The sequence below is a fragment of the Panthera tigris genome, chromosome C1, assembly GCF_018350195.1.
Source record: "Panthera tigris isolate Pti1 chromosome C1, P.tigris_Pti1_mat1.1, whole genome shotgun sequence".
Taxonomy (NCBI): domain Eukaryota; kingdom Metazoa; phylum Chordata; class Mammalia; order Carnivora; family Felidae; genus Panthera; species Panthera tigris.
The window spans coordinates 117,274,223-117,290,471 of record NC_056667.1 but is presented as its reverse complement, the minus strand read 5'-3'; the positions used below and the strand labels follow the sequence as shown (position 1 = coordinate 117,290,471).

At 35.6% G+C, this 16,249-nt stretch overlaps 1 protein-coding gene and 1 long non-coding RNA gene across 7 annotated transcripts in view; one reads left to right on the top strand and one right to left on the bottom strand.

Annotated features, from left to right (window-relative positions):
- PTPN4 (protein tyrosine phosphatase non-receptor type 4) overlaps positions 1-8,307 on the top strand; it is a 222,082-nt gene extending 213,775 nt beyond the window's left edge. For all 6 annotated transcript variants that reach the window (XM_042994256.1, XM_042994252.1, XM_042994253.1 and 3 more), the window contains one exon: positions 1,038-8,307. In XM_042994256.1, coding sequence (XP_042850190.1) covers positions 1,038-1,124 — 87 coding nt within the window. In that variant the 3' untranslated portion in view covers positions 1,125-8,307. The remainder of the gene's footprint in view (positions 1-1,037) is intronic.
- On the bottom strand, positions 1,241-16,249 carry LOC122240882. Its single transcript, XR_006220628.1, has 3 exons — positions 16,182-16,249; positions 9,286-9,339; positions 1,241-1,468 (listed from the first exon to the last, which is right to left on the bottom strand). It is a non-coding gene; the product is annotated as an uncharacterized LOC122240882 (long non-coding RNA).

Genomic DNA, 16,249 nt, shown 5'->3' with positions numbered 1-16,249 from the left:
CAATGAAAGATTTAGACTATCACAAATACTCCCTTGTTTTATTCCACATGACGTAACATCTCAAAATAACAAAACTAACACTACTACCACCAACAGAATCGTTACTGAAAAGAATTTTTTTTTCTCTTTTTTGGATATATCTATGAGATATTCAAATTACTGTTTAAAAGTCCCTTGAAATAACTCCTCTCTATGTGGTTATGCCATCAACTACATACACACATTGATTGTTTCATATTATTTTCAACTTACAGAGATTTTGTTAAATTAACATTCTAATTATGGTGTATATTTATGTGGTTCCAAAGTAAAATCTATAGAAGGAGGAGGTATATCCAGTGAAACCTAATCTCTACCCCTCTCCTGCACTCTATTCCCTCTGTCTCTTCATAGGAGACTATGTTTTTAATGATTTGTCCTTCCCCTTTGTATAACATATATATTGAGATGGACATTTGTAGTCACCCTCTTTCTGTTATAAAGAGAATACATTGTGTGCACTTTTCTCTGCCATGCTGTTTTAACTTAACAAGGTACTCTGGAATCATTTTATAGTGATCGGTAGACTTTCATTCCTTCCCCTTCAGCCCTTCACCACATAGTATTCCCCTGTGAGGATGTGCCACCCAGTTCCTTCCTGGTAGCCATTAGGATTGTTCCTACTCTGTGTTATTAAAAATAATCCAGTGGTGAATAGACTTATTTCTGAATATATGTTTTCAATTTCTTTTTCTGGTTTATCTTTCGGATAGATTCCTACAAGTGGGATTAATGGGTGAAAGGTAAATTAATGTAATTTTTTAGATGCTGCCAAATTGTAGTATTTTACATCCCTACTAGCAATGTATGAGTGAGTGTTGCCAACAAAATACGTTGTCAGACCTTTTTATTTTTTGCCTTTGTGTTGGTGAAAAATGGTATCTCTGTGCGGTTTTACTTTGCATTTCCTTTATAAGCAAGTAAAGTGAAGTTGTTGTTATTGTTGTTGTTGTTGTTTTCTAGTCTTTCTGATCAGTTCTGTCCTTTCTCTTTTTCAGAGTCAATACAGATTTGTATGTGAAGCTATTTTGAAAGTTTATGAAGAAGGATTTGTTAAACCCTTAACGACGTCATCAAATAAATAAGAAAGCATAAGTCTGGGATATGTGTTGGAAAACTGCTTTCTGTTCTATTCACTGTGCCATAATTCTGCTCGCAGGAAATGGCAGTTAGACAAAAACAATGAAGAACTAACAAAAACTGAAAACTTCAGCACTGTTGCACTTTATGTTTAAACAATGTCACTCTCTCAAAATCTGTAATTCATGTGTTTGAAGACTATTTCATGCTTTGCTCCGAACAAATAGTGAATAACTGAGTATGTTCAGGGTAATTTATGAAATCTGTGGTGGTGCCATGCAGTCCCCTTCTGGTAGAATTGCCACAAACGAGGCTCAGAATTCTCCTCATCTCTGATATACACCTGTATCTTGAAAGCAAAAAGAAGTATACATCAGGAGTCAGCTCTGGTGTTTCCCAGTGATTCATGTACTTACTATACTGATTACCAGATTTTTATTTTTTAAATTTTAGCAATATCATTCTCAATATTAGCCAATACACTGCCTATGGATGCAGCACATCTTTCCCTGTACTCCCCTGTAGAGACCTGCTGTTCGTGAGAAGAAAGATGGAATTTGCTTTTCCCAGGAAATGCTGCACAGTGTCCATTTACCAGCATCTTATAGAAAGTATAAATATGAATCTACAAGTTTTCTTGAATTTAATAATGTAACTTCTATTTATCATACGGTTGGCTTATTCCAAATCATGTGATTTCACATACTTGATGTAAAGGAATGCATGCGTTGTGTCTTAACCCCTTAAGTGCCTTGAGACGTCTTTGTATGTCTAATGAAAAGGCACTCATTTGACCCCACTAGGAGGTATGTGTGTATATTGTACATTTACATTTTTATGCATTTTGAATCAGTTTGCATTTAAAAAAAAAACAGCTTCTTGTATGAAGAGTTACGCAAAGAAGGGTATGGAAATTTTATTTCTTACTCAATTCCTGTATTTTGCCACAAGAAGCAAAGATAAATTGTGTTCTACTGAGTGAGCGTTCTGCTGCTATGGAATTATTGAAAATATGCACATTCCTTTCCTGAGGGACAAGGGTTACAGTTGAGCAGCTCAAGTTAAAAGATGCTTTATTATTCAAATTTTCTCTTTATTTTATCCCTAACTTTAGAAATGGCATCTAATATGCATATTAAAGTTAAACATATTGATATTTTCAGCTAAAGTTAGAGCAATTCGTTGTGATTTATTTCTATCACTGTCTAAATTATTATTCTTAAAGCATTTATTTCGGTTCATATCAAGCTTTGCTCACACCAGTCTGTTGGTTGGGATGCTTCGAACGAGGAATGAAACATTTTTGACTTATTTCTAAAGGTAATCCCTCAATAACTGCATTGAGGGTTTATTGTCATATTTGTGTACAATTAAATTACCCCAGTTTATATATACTTACTAAGTTATAAGCATGTTAATACGGAGGGTTTTGCTTGTCAGCCTGATGGAGGCTCTGGTTCCCTGTAAGGATGTGTATCCTTTCCTCTTCAGGACTTTTTTTTTAAGTCTACAGAGAGATAGAACTTTAAAATTGCCCAGTTTTAATATAAGTGGAAATTTGCTCACCTATTGAAATGTTATATTACACACTTGTTTTATATGGATTGTGGTTAAAATATTCATTTACTAATGGTTTCTGAATACTTCTGTATAGTCTTGATAAAACTTAGAGTTTGAATGGTAGATATTGTGAAATGCCGTTCAGTATGAGGGGACAAATACACATTTAAAAATCTTCAGTGTAATCAAAGTGATGTTATTTCAGATAATCAGAACCCATAATAACACATTTTAGGAAATTAAGTCCTAAATATTGATAACCAAGATACCAAATAAATTATTATATTCAAATATTTTAATTTTTTAAGAGAAAAGTAAACATAACCTTTATGTCAAAGAGAAATTATCCTATCCCTGGATTTCACAGCCAAGACAGTATAAATTAGTAACTAACTAGAGTCTTATTTGAACATTCCATTTTCTACCAACAGATAAATATAATTTAGGCTGCTATATGACATAATGATAAGAAGTGAACAAGTAAAATCATGTTGAGGGTCTTCATAATTAATAGCTGTTTGACAGTTGTTTTTAATCTGAATTAAAATGAAAATCTATTCTGTGTGGACAGAATATGACAACCATAGATTAAAAAGATTAAAAAAATGCAGTTGTATAGATACGAACAGATAAATGTCATGGTTGGCATGTTCTTTAACTTACAGGTGTGTTTACACTTCTGAGATAAACTCTAATTTTGTTGGCAATGAGCACTGCTGCCTTTTAAAATGATTAATTCCAGTCTTTAAGTGGTAAATATTAGAAGTCTAGAGTTACATTTAAATTTCTCATATATGGATTTTTCATCTGGGAGCTGCCCTCTGTCAGTATTTTTATGTACAGAAAAGATCCTTTTTTAAAGGCATATTTATTAGGATCTTAAAACAAATTATCCTTCAGAGCTTCTTAAAATGGATATGCTAATTATATAAGCTTCTGTGTTCACCCAACAAATCAGACTTTATCCGTTACACCTAAGAATTTTTAACCTGTTCATCAATCTAAATAGGGTTCTAGGAATAATCCCAGCTTTAATATGCCAAGTAGGTCTAGATTTTCCATTCATATCCATGTAATACTGTGTAATAAAAATGTCAAATTTCTTGTATCTGAACTGCTCTCCCTTTCCTCCAGTTAACTCCTCTGCTCTCCCACTCCCCCCGCCCGCAGAGAAATCAATGCTACTGTTCTTCTCACAAGTGGAAATAGATATTGGTGAATCAAGGGGCTTTGTAAATGATAAATGTTTATGAAAACCTTTCCTCTCTGATTTAAGGTGGTTTTACCATGTTCATTTCAGATTTTGTTGAGCATCAGATTTGTGTCAGCACTGTGTACATAGCATGAGGAATATTTTGGAATAGACTTTACATTCACAAGAAGAATTGGTGGTATTTGTTAAATGAGTACATCCATTCAAAATAGAGGCAGAGTAAACAGCTTAAGAAATAATTTTCTTCGTGTGGCCTGCTAGCACAAGTGGGGGGGGGGTGTTGCTCATTTTGATTAAGAGTAAAGAGGAAATTTATATATAAAAACTGACTTCAAACTTAAGAAGGTATGATAAGCCATTAAGACAGTTGCTTGAAGGTTTCAAGTACTACTATGTACACTTTTGTGTGTTTATATATATTTGTGTGTTTCATAAAGGCTAATGGTAACAAACAGAGGTAAAGGATTATTTTAACTATAGAGTTGTTTATAATCTGCTGGCAGGTCTGGTCAGGTCTAATCAGGTATTTCAGTGAAAGTCTTCTGTCTCCACTAGAAATACTCTTAACTTGAGAGCTGAAAGGAACTTGAATGATTTTATCTAATCTCACCTTCTCCATTATTTTAGGCAACATATATGAATAGATCATAAATTCTTGTGAATTTTAGTCTGTTTCAGCTCAAGAATTATACTCAGGCAGTGTTTTCACTTAATAACTATGATCTTAGAAGATGTCACTTAATTTAGAAAATAAGTAGGCTTTAAAAGGTGATCCTAATTAGGACCCTGACTCAGTTTGCTAGTTATGCTTCTCTGATAGAACATAAGCTTTTGTGAAGTGTTTAGGCTGATAACACATGCAGTACAAAAACATTCTGAAATGTAAACTAGAAGACTAATTTTTTAAAAGCACTTAAGACATAGAACTAGGATTTAGGATATATGTCGAGTTATAATCAAATAATTTATGTTCATAATGTGAACATGTAGTAGAATTAAAGCATTACTTATTTTATAATCTAATCAGGAAGGGAGAAAGAAAGAAGAATTTTTAACAATGTTCTATTTAATACCTGTGTTTTGAATATTTAAGATATTCTGATAGTAAGGTTGCCAAAGTAGTTTTGAATTCATAAAAATTATTTATACCACAATAAGGTGGGATATGTTTACATCTCTTTTATTTTGTAGTTTAGGTAAATTTACACTTAAGTCACTTAGAGTAAATATATTATGGTAAGTAGTTGTGGGAATAAACATCTCTTAATAATATGACATGAAAAAGATGAATTGTGTCGCACACAGTTGGCTTTTATGCCACATCAACAAAGTAACCACATTATCATTGCTTACTTCCCACATTTACTTTAGCTGTTCAACCAGTTTCTGCAGTCGTGTGTGTGTGTGTGTGTGTGTGTCGTGTGTGTGTGTGTGTGTGTGTCTGTCTGTCTGTGTGTGTGTGGTGTTTCTTCCAAGTAAAATAGCCATGTTGTTAAAATCCACTGGATTTTATCAGATATCAGAATTACTGATCTGTTGGCAGATTTATTGGTGTCTCAGTGTGATCACAACATAAGTTATAGCAACTGTTTATAAAATTCTTAGTGAATTGTATAGCTACAAAGGAATACAAGTAATAAAACATTCTTGAGCGAACTAATAGAGAAGTTCAGCAATTTTATAAAGAGCCCATGAAATTAATCCCTAAATTGTATTTCGGGAGTTCATCTTATTTTACAATGTCTGCAACTGTTACCAACAATTGTTTTATTATATACTAACTTCCTTTATTCTTAGTAGCAATTCGTACATAAGCCTCTCAATAGTATCAAAAACCAACAAGTCCTATATCAGCCAGAAATGAGACATTTTATTTTCATAATCTTGGTGAAGTTGTCCTGGGTAAACACCAAATAGTTACTTCTGTTTCCATTTCTAAATTTGCTGCTATTTATTTGTATGTTTTTCTACTGCAATTTACTATTGATTTCTAAAGTTTTATAGTCATTGTTATTTTTATTTTAGCAGTCCAAGCTCAGTGGGCAGCCAGAAGTAGTATCTACTGGGGTGCAATCCATCAATATTGACTAGATGTGATTCAGTGCATAAAGAAGAAAAGCAATTTTTTTTAAATTCACGAAGTGAAAGGTATTAGCAATATTGCAAGTTAAAGACTACAATTTTAGGTGGAAGTCCTAACGTTTAACTTCCTGAAACCTTTTAAAATTTCCAATAAGAGAATGAGAGTGTTTAAAAGCCTTGATGTGCTCATGGAAGTTTCAGTTAAGCACTGTAGAATTTTCCTACTTGTGTAAATGATACAGAAAATATTTTTCTATGGACAAAAGATTGAAACTGTTAACTTCTTTTACTTCATTGTGTAAAAGGAAATGATACTTGTATGTCTTTCATGCTGTAAAAATATGAATGTATCTTTGAAATGTTATTAGAATTATGACTTGATTCTAAGGAAACTCTTTGTTTTCAAAAGTCAGCAAGGGATTGAAAAAAAATGAAAGGAAGAGTATTCCATCCACTTCATTATATAAAATGCAATTTTAGAAGAAAACTGTAATTTTCATTATAAACAAGCAATCATTACTGAAGCATATTTCAGATATAACATACATTGTTTTGTATTCTGTTTTGTTTTAGCTCTAGAATAGAAAATTTCAAGAAAACTTGTGCTTACTATTTTTAAGTGTAAAACAATTGAATTCTAGACTTCTGGAGTGTGGAAGGGTGTTTTTGTGTGAGGGTAAACATTCTGCTGCATGTGTTTACCGTGAAGGAAAGTTCTCAGGCTTTGTCAATGTGGCAGCCACAAATGAGGACATCGTTGTGAGTGTGACTTTGGTGACGCCAGAAATCTGTGCATCAGATCCACTATAGTAAATATGTGCAGAGGCCCCTGACAAATAGTTTTGCCTTCTTATGATCAGTATCTTGGACAGGTAAGACCACTGAGCCCAGTTCTGACCTGTAACAGTGGTGTATTAGATGCTTAGGGATTTATTAATTCAGCTGAACAACAAACCCTACCATGTTTTAGGCATGATTTGCTCAATAGTCTTTTTAAAGGGTAGTACTTATTATTCATCACTTGTTACACTTGACTCAATGGGACCTTCATTATTTTGACTCCTGCTTCCGTATATCCAACTTCAGAAAAGTAATTTCATCTTATAGTCTTTGTGAAGTAAATACCCTGAAGCTATAAGGTGATACCTTTCTTCATTAGCTTTTTTTTTTTCTTTTACAGTGGTTAAGAGATTAATATCAGGCCCCCTCAACCCTGAGAGTTTCCAAAATGTAACAAATATTACTTGTAACTTTAACCGAAATGCCACCTTGCTAAATGAAATTATCACCATGACATCGTCAAGGAGGATCAGCCCAGTTTACCATCTTAGACACAAATAGGTGCTGACGTTTGATTTCCCCAAATTCACTGTAGTCACAATTGAGCCCATTTTACCTTTTATTTAAAAGAAGCTTTTTAGTTTTTACTCCTGAATTGTGTTGCAGTTCCTTGCCTTCCCTGGCAAGAACATTTCAATCCAATTCTGGGATTCTCTGGCACCCATCTTTTCCAACCCTTTAGTGAGTTCACAAGATTATTCAGTCTTTCTTATATCCTGTAGAGTAGGTCAAATTTCAATGCTGAAATTGACTTCTTGAATTTTAAATAGTAGCACTTTATTTCATGCTTACTACTGACTTAATTTATACATTTAAAAATAAAATCTATCCTAGGAGTTTTGTAAATATGGAAAAACTTTAGTGGATTAGTATGTAGAACTCATTGGATTGGACCCAAGTTCAGTGCTTTACAATGATCTCCTGGTCATTTGATATTTAAAAGGTAATTTGTGTGGTTTTAGCTTTGCCACTTTTCTGTAATTAATTTAGTACAGTGAAGCCTACCCAGTTGACTATCCGGCTGGACTCTGGGTGCTCTCAGCTAGCTTCAACCAGGCTTGGTTTACAATAATCCTTTCTGCTTTGAATTTTCCTACATGACATGAATACTTGGAAATCCACTTGTTTGGTTTTAAGTGGTAGGTAGGGGTTAAGTCAATACCGCACCACAAGTAAGTTGAAGAGGGCAAAGTCCTGATACTTTATATACGTGTCAAGGGACAGGATTTAAGACACTAAAAACAGTTTACATTAAGCTGTTTTCATTTTATCTCATTAGAGTATGTGTGCTTGGAAAAAAAACAAAAAACTGTCCAACCCAGTGTTCTTAAAGCATCAGGACATTGCAGTTACAATCCATATTGTTATCTTTTCAAGTAAGAAAAGCTAGTCTTTATTTTCTACAGTGTAGGCTTAATTTTAGGACAATTTACTATATACTCATCAGTGATATTTTTAAGTATTAGTTTTACAAAGAATTATTTCTATGTAGAGGGTGTATTAATTTGGGATTTTTTTTCTTGTAACAGGTGCTATATGTAAATACGAAGGGCGAAAAGTCACTTAGTTAAAAATCTAGTTTATTTCGTTATTAAAATATGATTTTGCATTTCTGCTGTCATTTCACGTTTGATTGTACTGAACTAGTAGCAAAATGGAATTAGCCCCTTAATTTTTAAAATTAACTCTCTTTCCCCATTTCACAAAAATAGCTCTTTCCATATGGTTTGTTTCCACAATTAAGAGGCAAAGAAGCTTAGGGTTCGTTTAAAATGTATAAGCTTGAATTTGGTCAACACGGGATAATTTGAAATCAGCGCTCTGCATTTGTCACTGCAGCTTACTGTATGCTTGAAAAGCCTGTGTATTTGTTTTAATTTCAGTGAAAAACTAGAATTCCTGAAGTTTATTCATGTAAAAAAAATCTATGAATACTAACATCAGACAGGATTAAAATGCTGATTTACATTAAAACTGTTTTAGTCCTAAGAGCAACTTCTGTTACGTGCAATGCTATTACACATATTTTGTTGGCCATATTTCATTTTGATTGAGAAATAGTTGTTCAGGTACAGACGTGAAAAAACTCTAGCTGTGACTTTTAATTGTTCAATTGCAAAATAAAGATGTGCTTTAGTAATTTAAAGTATAGGAGTTTTGAAGATTATTTTTTGTTGTTGGGCTTTTCTGACAGTGGTTGTATTCATTAATGGGGGATCCGAAGGGACTGGGAGAATGCTAAGTGCAAACTTTATTTCTAGAATTTCTGTTTCACGAGTGGCTGTGTTTGGGGAGGGGTGAGGAGATTAAGTAAGGAACTAAAAGGGATTTAGAGGATTAAAGAATAAGGAAATGTTCTTCCTTCACTTCAGCCACTGCTTGACTCCTCTCTCCTCCCAGCACCAGCCCCTCTTCTGGTATTCCTGACCTAAGATCTTGTCAATCAAAATAAGGGACCTTTCTGTACCTACATTCAGCGCGCCTTGTGTCTTCCCCAAATGCAGTTGAAGTATGCCATCTTTCACCTGAAAGAAAATAATTTCCTAAAAAATTAATATTTAAGTAATTTCGTATCTAAAAAATGAAGGTAAAGATAAAGATTTATGATTATGCCATGATTATTCTCACGTACATAATAATAGAAATTCAAACAGTATAAGGAAGATTCACAAGGAGGTGTAAAAGCCTCTGACCTACCCCTAAGAGTAGTCTCCCTCAAACCGATGACAACTTCTATTCAATTTCTTGTATTTTCCTCTGGGGGGAAATGTGTGTGTATGCATTTGTAAGTACATATACATTTTGTTAATGTCAGAGGGATCGTACAATATATTCTGCAGTGCTTTGTCACCCTGGAAATACTTCCATATCAGCATATTCAGGTCTACCTCATTCTTCTCAATCACTGCCTTGTACTCCATCCTATGGATATACCGTAATTTAATTTCCTAATGCACACTTACCTTGTTTCCAGTTCATACTGTACAAGCAATGCTCTATTGAACCTCCTTTTGCAAATATTTTCTTTAATCATTATAAGCATAAACGTAGGGTAAATTTCTACCAGCAAAGTTGCTAGATCATAGGGCACCTGCATTTTGAAATTTTAATAAATATTGTCTAATTGTTCTTGGAGAAGTTTATATCAGCTTATGGTTTCATCAAAGCATATGAGAATGTCTGTTTCCCCACATTTTTATTAGAACTGATATCAAACTTGCTCATCTTATAAATGAAATTATCTTTTGACAATGCATTTCTTCTGTGAGGAAGTTAAGTAGATTTTCATATCCTTATTGATCTTTTGTATTTCTTGTTCTCAAAATTCCATATTGATATCCTTTGCTTATTTTTATATCAGGTTGTTTAATGTTCTATTCATATGAGATGTTGGAAATTAAAGAAATTAGTCACTTGACAGTCATGTGTTTATATATTGCAAACCTTTTTTCTTACGGTGTTCTTTGACTTCATTCTTCTAGGGTGTTGGGGGGACATGATAATATTTTTAATACTTTTATCAACAAATGTATCAGTCTTCTTCGTGACTTCGGAGTTTGGGGTATACCTGCAAAAGCTTGACTCTAATCCTCTATTAACATTCCATCTGTGACAGAAGCTCTCTTAACCACCTTCTAAGTAACCCACTCTGTAGACTGGCACTCTGTTTTCCCCTCTTGTTCTCCCCTTGCCACCACTGACTGCTCTGAGTCATGCCAGAACTCTTGGGGTTCCAATTAAAGTAGTAAGCTTCCTAAAATCAGCTGTATTTATTTGCTAACCTATATATGCAAATTTATCTTTCTGATACCATTTAATTATGTGCTACATAAGCCAGTGAAATGTGCATGTGAAAAGCAGGAGGGTTGGATTTTTGCAAAACCCTTATAAAGGTGTCATTAAAACTAAATCAAATTCTTTAAAAATTATTTAAAATAGGTATTAGCGAGACGATTATGAGAGACTAACAAAAGATGATGCATTTGAGAGACAGAAAAAAATAGATGCCACACTTGGGGTCTGTTTTTTGCAACAGAGACTCAGGGACTATAATTGGGCTCAAACCCAAAGTAAAAGTAAAACCTTGTTCCTACATAAAAAAGAATCACAGATAAAAATGCATTTTTTGTCCTAAGCTAAAACAAAATGCTTGTATTTTTCTCTCTCCTTTAAATGGCTTTTCAATTAACCAACTAACCATTAGTTTTGGTACCATCAGATACAGTTTCTACTGTATGTAAAAATTCCTCTCGAATATTTAGACAGTTTTTAAGTTTGCTATTAAAAATTATGATAGCCTTTTATATATTCCCTTTTAAATTATACTTGTACATATGGGTCAATTATCTATAAAATTCCCCCCAACATAATATATTTTGAATATATAAAAATATTCAAACATACAGAAAATTGAAAGAATTGAAGTTAACATCCATATACTCATCCCCTAGATTCTGTAATTACCATCTTGCTATATTTGTCTTATGACTTGTCCATCTACCTAGGCATCTCTCAATCCATCAATACATCTTTTATGCACTTCATAAAATGATGTTGCCCACATCTGTACACTTGACCCCTGAGCACTTCAGCTCATGTATCTCTAATCTTCAACAATTATCTCTTTTTGACATAACGTTTTTATCAGTAAAATAAATATTAAGTCTACCATTCAGTAAGTTTTAATGAATGCATATTTCTATGAAAGTCAAACCCCCATGGGGATCAAGAGGTACAAACTTCCAATTATAAAATGAGTCAGTGGGATGTAGTGTATATCATATTGATTTTAGTCAATAATACTGCATTTCAAATTTGAAAGTTGGTGAGAAAGTAAATCTTAAAAATTCTTACCACAAGAAAAAATTTTTAACTGCATAGGTTGTCAGATGGTAACTAGACTTAATGTGGTGATCATTATACAAATGTCAAATCATGTTGTATATCTGAAATTAATATGTTGTATGTCAATTCTATTTCAGTTAAAAAAGAAAGAACGGGGAGGGCGCCTGGCTGGCTCAGTCAGTAGAGACTGACTCTTGGTCTCTGGGTTGTTAGTTTGAGCTTCCCGTTAGGTGTAGAGAGTACTTAAAAACAAAGTCTTTTTTTTTTTTAAGTTTATTTGTTTTGAGAGAGAGAGAGCTTGGGCGCACAATTGGGGAGGGGTAAGGGAGGAGAGAGAGAATCCCAAGCAGGTTCTGCAAGGTGAGCGCAGAGCCCCATACAGGACTCCGTCTCTGGAACTGTGAGGTCATGACCTGAGGTGAAATCAAGAGTCAGAGGCTTAACGACTGAGCCACCCCAGAGGCTCCAAAATCGTAAGAAAAAAGAAAGGAGGAAAAAACCTACATAAGGATTTGATACAGAACATTTTCATCACTTGAGAGAGTCTCCTTTTCCCTTCCCAGTCCATTACTACCCTTACCTTCCCTCCCTTTGTTAGCTTCCTGGGGCTACCCTAACAAAGTACCACGAACTGGGTGCCTTAAAACGACAGGAATCTATTGTCTTACAGTTCTAGAGTCCAGAATCCAAACTCAGAATGTTATCAGGGCCATGCACCCACCCCCGGAGGGTGCTAGGGAAGGATCTCTTCGTGTGTCTTTCTTAGCTTCAGGTAGCCTTGGACCTTCCTTGGCTTTTAAATTTAACCACTCCAAAAGTCCATCTTAGCATGGACATTGTTCTGTGAGGAAACCAGCTATATTGGATTAGAGGCCCATGCCACTCCAGCACCACCTCATCTTAGTTTTGTCTGCAATGACCCTATTTCCAAATAAAGTTACATTCTGAGGTACTGGCAGTTAGGACTTCAAAATGTCTTTTGTGGGGGGTGGACAGAATACAACCTACAACATTACTAGAGGCAGTGAGTATACTGATTCTTAGAGATTAGAATAGCCTGTCCTAGAATTTTTCATACATGCAATTTATATGTATATTCTAAGACTCGTTTTAGTCAAAATTTCTGAGATTCGTCAGTTTGGTTTTTATTTGGTAAGTAGTTAAATATATTAATAGTTTGCTTATCGGCCTCCTTTTCATGGGTAGCTGGGCTTGGAGACATTCTTGATTTGGGGGGTTTTATCAGTAAAAATGCTGTGAACATTCCTGTACAAGTATGCTTGTGAACACATGCTTTCGTTTCTGAGTAAATATCGAGGAGTGGAATTGCTGAATATGTTAAGTATACCTGAAAGTTTTTACTGATACTGTCAAAATTGGCTTCCAAAACTATACTTCCATCACTTTACCACCTCATCAGTAATGTGTCTGTGTCTCCACCCTTGGTGGATATCATGACTCTTATATTTTCTCATGTAATAAGACATATATAAAATGTGATTTGCAAATTTGAATATCTTTTTATATGCTTCTTGGCCATGCATGTTTCTTTCTTGGTGAATTGTCCATTCAGGTCCTTTCTGTTTTGCAACTTGGTCCATTTAAACAACAAAAAGCTATTTGGACTTCCGCGTCTGAGCATGAGGAAGCAATAGGGCCCAGAGTCAGCCTCCTGTGTAAACAACTGGAAAATTGAACAAAATAATAGGAAAAAACGTTTGCAATATCAGGAAAAGTCCATTAAGACTGTAATTCCTGGGAAAAGATCAAAAGAGAGGTGAGTGAGCCTTCCCATAAGCCAGATCAAAAGAGAGGTGAGTGAGCCTTCCCATAAGCCAGGTTTTCTTTGTGGAGATAATTTATAAGCTGATGCAGGCATATGAAGCCCAAACAAGACTGGTAATCTTGCTACTTGGGGAGACAGGTGTCAGAGTTTTGGGAAGCTGGGGCTGTTAGAAGGTATGAAGCAACGTTCCAAGGAGGAGGAAACGATATAAAGATTTCAGTAAATTTACATAGGAGTCACTCTGAGTCTTAGATGGAATATTAATCTTTGCATGTGGTAAAACCTCATGAAGAAGACAAACTTCTGAGGAAAAACAATTACCAAGTTGTAGGAGGAATATTCCCAGGGCTGGCCACGAGGATGAGAATAATTCGAGTTTCTTTTAGGCACCAAGGAGAAGCCTCTTTGAAGATAAGAGGATGTCAGCAAAAACTCAGGAAAGCCCAAAGTTTAGAAGTGAGGCTAACCAAGTTGGAGGGTAAAAGCTACTCTAAACTCAGTTCAAAGGTTTTAAAACAAGTTTCAAAATGATCAAACTAATTCACAAGTTACTTAACTGCCTAATGGGTAAAGGCCATTTAAAAAATACCACTCAAGTGGTCTCTGGGTGGCTCAGTTGGTTAGGCATCAACTTCTGCTCAGGTCATGATCTCACAGGTCATGAGTGTGAGCTCTGTGTCAGTCTCTGCGCTGACAGCTCAGAGCCTGGAGCCTGCTTCGGATTCTCCGTCTCCCTCTCTCTCTTAAAAATAAATAAACATTTAAAACAAAAATACTATTGTAGAAAATAAAATTTATCATGTTTGGCAGCCAACAAAAAATTACTATAGACAAGAAGACGCAAGGAAGTATGACCCAGTGGAGAAAAACCACTTAGTCTTGGAAATGGTGAAGATTGACCAGAACAAAAGGACAATGAAACATGTAGGAAGTAGGATCAATATGCCTATGGATGTAGAAGAAAACATAGGGATAAGGAGGAGCAGAGAGAGAGAATCCCAAGCAGGCTCTGCGCTGTCAGCATGGAGCCCAGTGTGGGGCTTGAACTCACAAACAGTGAGATCATGACCTGAGCCGAAATCAAGAGACATATACTTAACCAGCTGAGCCACCCAAGTGCCCCAAGCAGAAGTTTTTTTTTTTTAAAGAACCAGTTGGGAGTGATGTCTTGGAAGATGGTGTAGGAAGTTCCAGGAATCCATCCTTCCACTTAAACAACTAATTTGGCTTGCAGAGACTCTCTGGAGTCACTATTTTGGAGTTCTGGATCCAGCTGGAATATTTGCAGCATCTAGGAGATAGATTGTTGGTAACGAGACTGGTAAGTTTTGGTAAGTTTCAGCCTTTCATGCGGTAGCAACTACCATATCCCATCCTTGCAGCAGGCAGCAGTGAAGATAGCTACCTGTGCTTCTGGTGTGGCTTGCTGGAGCCAGAGTGGGCAATAAGAACCTTGTCTTCCAAGTATCGAGATTTGTGGGTTCTGATTGGGGATTGCTGCTTTTGATCGAGAGGCCAGGACAGAGGCTGGTTTCTATTGTTTCAATCCCAGTGGGCTAAAGCTGCTCCCAGGGGATAAGAACAGTACTTGGTTCCCCCTCCCCCTCTTGAAAGACAGACCTTACAACAATATTTGTCAGGTCACTGGCTGCCACAGAGTAACAGAATAGAAACGTAAGTGACCATATAGACAGAAAGGAATACACACTTTGCAAAAATATTTTGGAAAAGTTACAAATAACTCCAGACCTCTTTCATTTTTACTGTCTTGACTGTTTCTTTATTTTTGAGAGATAGAGACAGAGTACGAGTGGGGACAGAGCAGATAGAGGGAGACACAGAATCCGAAGCAGGTTTCAGGCTCAGAGCTGTGAGCTATCAGCACAGAGCCCAACGTGGGGCTCGAACCCACAAACCGTGAGATCATGAGTTGACCTGAGGTCAGACACTTAGAACTGACTGAGCCACCCAGGTGCCCCAGGACTCGGTATTTCCTAAGGAATGGGGAAATTTGGTTTTCAGAGTTCTCACCACCTAATACTCAAAATGTCCACTTCTCAACAAAGAATAAAATTATTCTTTATAATGTTATTATTTGTAATACAATTACAATAAATAGGAAAATATGGCCCATTCACAGGGGAAAGAAAAAGAATTGGATGGAAATCATCTTCAAGGAAGTCCACACAGAATTATTAGTCAAAGATGTGAAATCAACCGTCTTAGATATGTTCAATGGGCTAAAGGAAACCATGGGCAGGAACTGAAAGAAACCAGGAAAATCATGTATGAACAAAATGAGACTTGAACCAAAACAGGGTTACCTGGCTGGCTCAATTAGTACAGATGCATCTCTTGGTCTTGGGGGTTGTGGGTTTGAGCACCTTGTTGAATGTAGAGATTACTTAAATAAATATTAAAAAAACAAATTCTGGAATGGCAGAGTAAAATAACTGAAAAGAAAACCCACTACAGGGGTTCCATAACAGGTGCGGGTAGCCAGAAAAAAGGATCAGTGACTTGAAGATAAGACAATTGAAATTATTTAGTGTAAGGAGGAGAAAGAAAAAAGAGCAAAGGGGAAAACAATCTGAGGGACCCGTGGTATACCACAAAACATACCAACACAAGCATTAAAGGACTTCAGATAGAGAAGAAAGAAAATTGGCTGAGAATATATTTGAAATACAGTAGTCCCCCCTTATCCATGGTTTCATTTTCCATGGCTTCAGTTACCTGTGGTAAACTGTGGTCCGGAAACAGATGATCCTCCTCCTGACATATCATCAGAGGGTCCATAGGAG